The sequence below is a fragment of the Lipotes vexillifer genome, unplaced genomic scaffold (genome assembly GCF_000442215.2).
Source record: "Lipotes vexillifer unplaced genomic scaffold, Lipotes_vexillifer_v1.1 scaffold1113, whole genome shotgun sequence".
NCBI classification, from domain to species: domain Eukaryota; kingdom Metazoa; phylum Chordata; class Mammalia; order Artiodactyla; family Lipotidae; genus Lipotes; species Lipotes vexillifer.
In genome coordinates this window covers 1,001,101-1,008,535 of record NW_006777938.1, presented here as the reverse complement: position 1 = coordinate 1,008,535, position 7,435 = coordinate 1,001,101, and the positions used below count along the sequence as shown (strand labels likewise).

Genomic DNA, 7,435 nt, shown 5'->3' with positions numbered 1-7,435 from the left:
TATTCCTCAACAGAATAATCATCCCCATTCAGAAACTTATTATCCCTCATTTGTCTGAGTGACATTAGCTGCCCTCACCACCCCTCCCCATCCTTGTAGAGCTCGGTCTGTGGTCGCTGTGCACAAAAGAGTCAGGGAAGTCATCCCTTCCTTATGCTGATTTTCCTGCCACGTGTCGAAGGGAGAGAGCCAGAAGGCTTCTCCTGCTGCTCATTAACCTTGACAGAAGCGCTAGGCTGAGGACTTCTCTGCTCTCATCTTCTTTCGAGCAATCACCCTGCCCAGGAAAATCTGAGCTCAATGTGTGGCACCCGAGAGGCTGTAATTAATGAGAACGTCTTGCTATAACTCAGAAGGTCGGGTGACAGCGAATGTTCCTACAAGGGCTTCTGGGGTTACTCCTATTCCAGGCTTCAAACACAAACACTGTGAGACGGCTATGTGCTGCCCTGCTGTGGCTTGTGGCAAGAGTCCATGGCTTTTTTGCATTCGTTCAGAACTGCTGAAAACCATCTGCACTCCATTTATATCTTGGAGAATAGTGAGCCGCAGGCTGGGGTTGGGGGGTTGGATGCCAACAGTGGACAGAGAGGTCTGAAGCCTGCCTTTTTAGCTCTATCTTTGCCTGGGAAGGGGAGTTTTCACAGCGCAAACTCGCGTGCAGCCCATCCATAGTCGGTGCTTTTCAGATCAATCAGTGTGGTTATTGGTGATGGCAGAGCGCTCAGGTGTTAACAGGTCAGTTAGTGGACACCATGTGTCTGGGTCCCATTCTGCGATATTGCACTCTCATTGCATAATCAGGGGCACGTTGCTTGTGGCCTCTGAGCCTCAGTTTCCATCCTAGGGAGTAAGCAGAGAATGAGTGTGTGTGACTGATTTATCATTGGGCTGAACTTTTGAAGATAGCAACGGTGAAATATCATAATTTTTATCCTATACCTGCCTTCCAATCATTCTACTGGTGTTCTTCACCTCCCCCATCCTCTGACAAAAGTCTCAAGCAGATTCCAGGGCTTTTCTGGTCATTTTGGGGGTTGGAAGAGAGCCCTTTTGTGAAAGCCAGGTCCATTCCCCATATCAGAGCCTCAGTGTCCTATCCAGACCACATCTTTTCTTTTCACCCAGTTTAGGCCGATGCTGGAATCCACAGATGAGCGGGAGGGCAGGGGACCGCGGTTGGCCCGGTGCTTTCTTTCCTGCATCCCCCCAGTCCAACTGGCACGTTGCTGACTGAGGCAGGGACGGATGTCAGAAGAGAAGGGAAAAGGTATCTTTATTTAGCGGGGGCTGGTGCAGTTCCCTCCAGTTATCAGAAGCCCTTGTTATGGCAGCTGCTCCCAATGCTGGCTCCACCTGCCCCCTCTTTTATTCAGACAGTCCGCATTCTACCTTCTGTCACCTCCTCTGGTAGTTTGCCCACTGGGGTGAGCTGTGGGGCTGCACCGTAACTCTGGCCCCAGTGGCATTGTTTCTGTGACATGGACTTGACATATGGCAGTAAAGATAACCTTGTCTCCCCACACTCTGGGGTGCAAGCCCCTGCCTCTGTGACCTCCCTCCATTGTCTGCTATGCAGCCTGTTCCAGGCAAAATCCCATCTCTGAATTCCTCCAGGCACAGGGCAGGCACTGGTCTCTTACCCTCCACCTCCTGTTTACCTCAACCTCCCAGCCCCAGAAAAACCTTCAGTACAGCAGCTTTCTTTAAACTGTGTGGACACTTATTACCCACTGTCCAAATCACCTGACGACAAGAAATGTCTCACTGACCATTCCATTACCTCTGAAAGGTGTTGCATCCAGTTTCTGGGATGTAGTAAGTGCTCAGAAAAGGTGAGCTATTACTATTATCAATAATACACGCTTCAGATAATAGAAAGAGACAAGAAGGAGCGTGGGGCAAAGGGGTAACGTGAAGAAAAACTTTCCTTTGGAGTCATTCTGTTTAGTTCGCAGTGGTGGCATGACCTTTGGGTACAACATACAGGACATTTTTCCAAAGGAGGGGGTTGCATAGAAATGGTATACACTGAACTCATTTGTTCTTTGTATCAGAATGTCAGTCGTGTCGATGCAGAACAAGAATCAAATGCACTTAAATTAGAATCCTGACTGTGTCGCTTACTAGTTGAGCAACTCCTGGTAAGTGAGTTCACTTTCAACACCTGGTTCCTCACCCAGGGTAAGGAGAGTAGCACCAATCTTACATGAGGATTAAGTATGAGGATTAACGCCCGTAGCCAGTGCCTGGCACATAGCGGCAACCTGACAAATAACATTTAATATTATTGTAATGTTATTATTATTTTTTTACATAACAATTTTGCCAGGGTCCTTCAGCCTCTATTTCCTCCACTTTCTGATACTGAATAAATGATGACTATTAAGAATTAAAGATTTTACACAGTATTAGAATTTGGTTTCATGAGTAGGAAGTTTTCTTCCTTTTCTGAAGTTATCTGCCCAGGTCAATTCTTTTGATGGTGTTTTGCTGACTTCAGCTATGTATTTGGAGAAGAGGCCGCATCATATGAGGGCACATGGGGGACTTCTAGGAGCTAGCAATATTCTAGTTCTTTTTAAAAAATTTTTAACTGAAGTGTAGTTGACTTACTACATTATATTAGTTTCAGGTGTACAATGTAGTAATTTGATATTTTCATAAGTTACAAGCCATACAAAGTTATAAAATATTGACTATATTCCCTCTGCTGTATATCTTATTTATTTTATACCTAGTAGTATGTACCTCTTAATCCACTTCACCTCTCTTGTGGCTCCCCTAACCCCACACCCTCTGGTAACCCTTAGTTTGTTCTCTGTATCTGTGAGTCTGTTTCTGTTTTGTTATATTTATTCATTTGTTTTGTTTTTTAGATTCCACATATAAGTGAAAACATACAGTATTTGTTTTTCTCTGTCTGACTTATTTCACTAAGTATGATACCTTTCAGGTCCACAATATTCTAGTTCTTAACTTGGGTGGTGGTTTCATGGCTGTTGCCTTTATAACAATCCATTAAAACTATACAATTTATGTTGTATGTTCTTTTCAATATTGATATCACCCTTCCCAATAAAAAAAGATAACAGAGAAAAGGAAGTCATACTCAGTAGTTGATTAAAAACCAAACAAACCTCAAAACATTTATTGGGCCCTTACTATGTGCTTGGCATGGCGCTAAGTGCTTTCCACATACAACGCAGTCAAGCAGGCACTGTCATTCCCACTTTACGGCTGAGGAGACTAAAGCTTAGGGTAAGGTAGTCTTCGCAAGGCTAGACACCTAGGACCTGTCCGATTCGCCCTTTCAGTACATCGCAGTTGCCTTGCACAGTGGGGAAGGAGAGCCCGGGCTTGCATGGGACACCAGGAAAGGACTAGGCCTCCTGGCTTCTTCTATCTCTGGTCCAAATGCTTACAAGTCTCGAGTTGGTCACAGAAGTCCATTGTCAAGAGGCAGCTCTGCAGATTGGTTTCTGGATGACAGCCTGACTGAGAGATGTCCTGGTGACTGAGTGCCTGTAAGTCAATGGGAGGCACAAGCCCAGTCCCTGTAGTCTGCCCTGACTCAGCTTGTTAGTGGTCAAGAATGTGCCATCCCAGAGCGGGGCCGGGGGCACCAGGGGAGAGGGGTCCTCTTACACACTGATGGTGCCGGAGGCCCTCACCTCCTGCTGGCGGTAGAGGTGGCAGAACCTAACAGCCAGCTCTGGTCCGGGTGGTCTGACTTACTAACCACCTGAGCGCTAGAGGAGTGGAGGCTGACTGAACCCCTCAGCACATGGGCCTCTGTGCTCCTGCCTTGGGAGGTCCCTGAGAGGAATTGGCCTTGGGTCCTATCCTTATGAGGCTTACAGCCTCGCATGGACACGAGCTTCATACAAGAGTGATTACAACACAAGAATAACCGCCAAGAGATGCACAGAGGGACCAATACATTTTTCTGAATGCTTAGCAGAAGGAGAGCTAGTTTCCAGCTGGGGTGAGGCAGGGGGTGTGAGAGAAGACTTCGTGCAGAAGGTTTTTTTTTATTAGAAATTCTCTTCTTTTGCTGGCTTGTGGGCAGAGGTGGTGAGCAGCACACTGGCCTGGGGACTGAGTACAGGCTCTGCCCTTTCCTACCGTGGTACCCAGGTCAACATGCTCTATCCCTTGAGCCTTTGCCTCCTCATCTGTGTGAGGCAGTATGATGTTATCGTGACCAGAACAGACTCTGGAGCCAGATTTCCTGGGTTCAAATTCTGCCACTCTTGGCCGTGTGCCTGCGGGCAAGTCATTTGAGGTAGCTGTGCCTCAGTTTCCCTATCTCTAAAATGGGGGTAACAGTATATTCCATGAAGGGTTGTTGTGACGATTGAATGAACTTACAAATGTAGAACATTTAGAATAGTGCCTGGCACACAGCTTGTGCTCTATGTGCAGCTGTGATTGTTGGTGTTGTTAGTGTGGGGGTGGTATTAGGGTCAACGTATAGATCAGGGATTAGGGCGAGCAAAGCCTGGCACACAGTATGCCCTGACTACAAGACGTTGTTCTTGTTATTACTGAAGTGCAGGTGAAATACAGAATTAGAAATGAAAAGGAGGGCCTCGAGGGAGTAGGAAGAGTGTCAGCAAAGACAGGGGGCAAGAATGCGCAATGTGTAAAGAAGGAACAAAAAATAATCTAGTTCAGGCCCTCCATACAGGAGGAAATCTCTCTTCTGGTTTCTCAGCTTCCTGTGGACTCTTAGAATCCATTAAAAAGGCCAATTTACATCATCTAATCTCCATGGCTTGCTTTTGCCTGTTTTTCTGGATGCAGGCCTCCTGGAGCATCTGCTCCCCGTCACTCCAAGGATGGGTCTCCAGGGGATGTTCTGCTTCCCCCTGGGGCTCCTGTTTGGCTCTGTGCTCTTGGTGGCCTCAGCCCCGGCCACTCTCGAGTCTTCTGGCTGCAGCGAGAAGGAGCAACAGGTCACTGTCAGCCACACCTACAAGATTGATGTGCCCAAGTCCGCCCTGGTCCAGGTGGAGGCTGACCCTCAGCCCCTCCGTGATGATGGAGCCTCACTCCTGGCCCCAGGGGAGGTTGAGGAACAGAACATCATCTTCAGGCACAAGATCCACCTGCAGACACCCCAGAAGGGCTGCGAGTTAGCAGGCAGCATCCAGGACCTCCTGGTTCGGGTAAAGAAGCTGGAGGAAGAGATGGCGGAGGTGAAGGAGCGGTGTAGTGCCCAGCGCTGCTGCCCGGGAGCTGCTGGTGAGCTCACCACCTGGTATCCATTCAACAAACACTGAATGAGCACCTTCATGTGTTCCGCCAGCCTCATGAGCACCCCGCCTCTCACTCTGGGTTTTCTCTAGGGGGTGCCACCATTGGCGCTTAGCTTCCAGGGGTTATCTTCAAGCCTGAGCAGGGAGGGACCAGCAACTCTTAAAGTGAGTCTGGACTCTTGGGTCAGTGCTTCCGGATGAGAACACTTTTGGGTGCAGTTTTACCTGGGGATCCAGTCTCTGTTGTAAGGGAAAGCAACGGGTTAGACAGGAAAGCCAAATGGCCTTGGAGCTAGACAGGACTCGGTACAAATCCCAGTTCTGCCATTCTTTAGCTGTGTGACTTTGGGCAAATTCCTTAAGTTTCCTCAACTGTCCATTGAGGAGAATTCTATCAGCTAGTCTAGTTCTGAGAACTATGGATGATGTACAGAAGATTCCCGGCCATTAGCCAGAAAATTGTGAACTCTTTTTATCAGTAATAAAGTACTACAATTTTTTTTTTGCGGTACGTGGGCCTCTCACTGCTGTGGCCTCTCCCGTTGCGGAGCACAGGCTCCGGATGCGCAGGCTCAGTGGCCATGGCTCACAGGCCCAGCCGCTCCATGGCATGTGGGATCTTCCCGGACCGGGGCACGAACCTGTGTCCCCTGCATCGGCAGGCGGACTCTCAACCACTGCGCCACCAGGGAAGCCCCATTACTACAATTTGATTTTACAAATAGTGAGTCCCCCCATCACCACATTTGTTTTTCAGCAAAAACTGCCAGGCTGATCCAAATGATACTAACCAGTGATACTTTGGCATATATTTTAATGCCTGAAGAAATCACTACCGTTAAGAGCGCCTCTTATAAGCCAGACACAGAACTAGGCACGGAGGATGCTGTCATGAATAAAACAGCATGGAACTGCCCCTGAGGGACCTCGATGTCAAAAGTTTTTAGGAAGGAAAGAGGGTGTTCTGAGACAGGAGCTGGGGCTGGTGAAGAGACAGGGCTGACTGGCCCGCCCTCCAATTGCCTCTTGCTGTCTGGGGTTAGAGAGGGGAGCCTGGTTAATCCTTCTCCCGTCTGCCACCCCCATAATGAGACTGGGCTATTTTATAGCTTCTGCAGGTCCACTTTTCCAGGCTTCAATTTGGGATCATTTCCCAAGGACCCAGCCTTGCTAGGTCCAGCCCCTTCCAACCAAGGCAAGCTCTCACCCAGCCTGGAGCTCTCCTGCCTGGCCCAGGAGCCCTGTCCCTTAGTGGAAGCTGGCCCGCTGACATCCAGGTTGGAGCATTTAAGGAGGCTTCATAGAAAGGTACTAAACAATCAGCACCATTCACAGGGGAAGGAACCGAGAGAAGTCAAAGGAGCGCTCGGGATGAAAAGGGAAAGGCAAATGTGGTCCCTGTGGCTATTCAGGCAGAAAATATATCAGTAGATTGCGCAGGTCCTCCTCTGGCCCAGGTTGGAAAGGGCAGACTCCTTGTCTTCCCCATAGTCCCTACCCTCCTCCACAGAAAGAGCCGTGCAGGACCCTGAAATCACCAGCCTGCTCTTAGGGTCCCCAGGGAAGGAGATTCCCCGCTGACTGTTTTCCTCTCTCGGGCAGGTCTGAGCCACCACTGCAGCGGCCACGGGACTTTCTCCCCGGACACCTGCAGCTGCCACTGCGAGCAGGGCTGGGAGGGCGCCGACTGTGAGCGGCCCGCCTGCCCTGGCGCATGCAGCGGCCACGGGCGCTGCGTAGACGGCCGCTGCCTGTGCGAGCAGCCCTACGTGGGGGCCGACTGCGCCTACCCCGCCTGCGCGGAGAACTGCAGCGGGCACGGCGTGTGCGTGCGCGGCGTCTGCCAGTGCCACGAGGACTTCACGTCTAAGGACTGCAGCGAGCGGCGCTGCCCGGGCGACTGCAGCGGTCACGGCTTCTGCGACGCGGGCGAGTGCTACTGCGAGGAGGGCTTCACCGGCCTCGACTGCGCCCAGGGTGAGAGCAGAGATGCACCTTGGCCCGCCTCTCTTCTTAACTCGCCCCGGCGGCCCCACGGCAACCGTTTAACCATCAATTACATTTTGTCCTAAGAAGGGCACCCCCCCCCCAACCTTTCGCCTACATCAGAATGCCCTGGAGGGCCTGTTAAAACACAGATTCCTGGGCCTCTCCCGGAGGTTCTGGTTCAG

General features: G+C 50.2%; 1 protein-coding gene across 1 annotated transcript in view; it reads left to right on the top strand.

Moving 5' to 3' along the window:
* The first annotated feature begins 4,844 nt into the window (after positions 1–4,844).
* TNN (tenascin N) overlaps positions 4,845–7,435 on the top strand; it is a 58,059-nt gene continuing 55,468 nt past the window's right edge. The window contains exons 1-2 of the mRNA XM_007451366.1: positions 4,845–5,250; positions 6,867–7,241. Coding sequence (XP_007451428.1) covers positions 4,845–5,250; positions 6,867–7,241 — 781 coding nt within the window. The remainder of the gene's footprint in view (positions 5,251–6,866; positions 7,242–7,435) is intronic.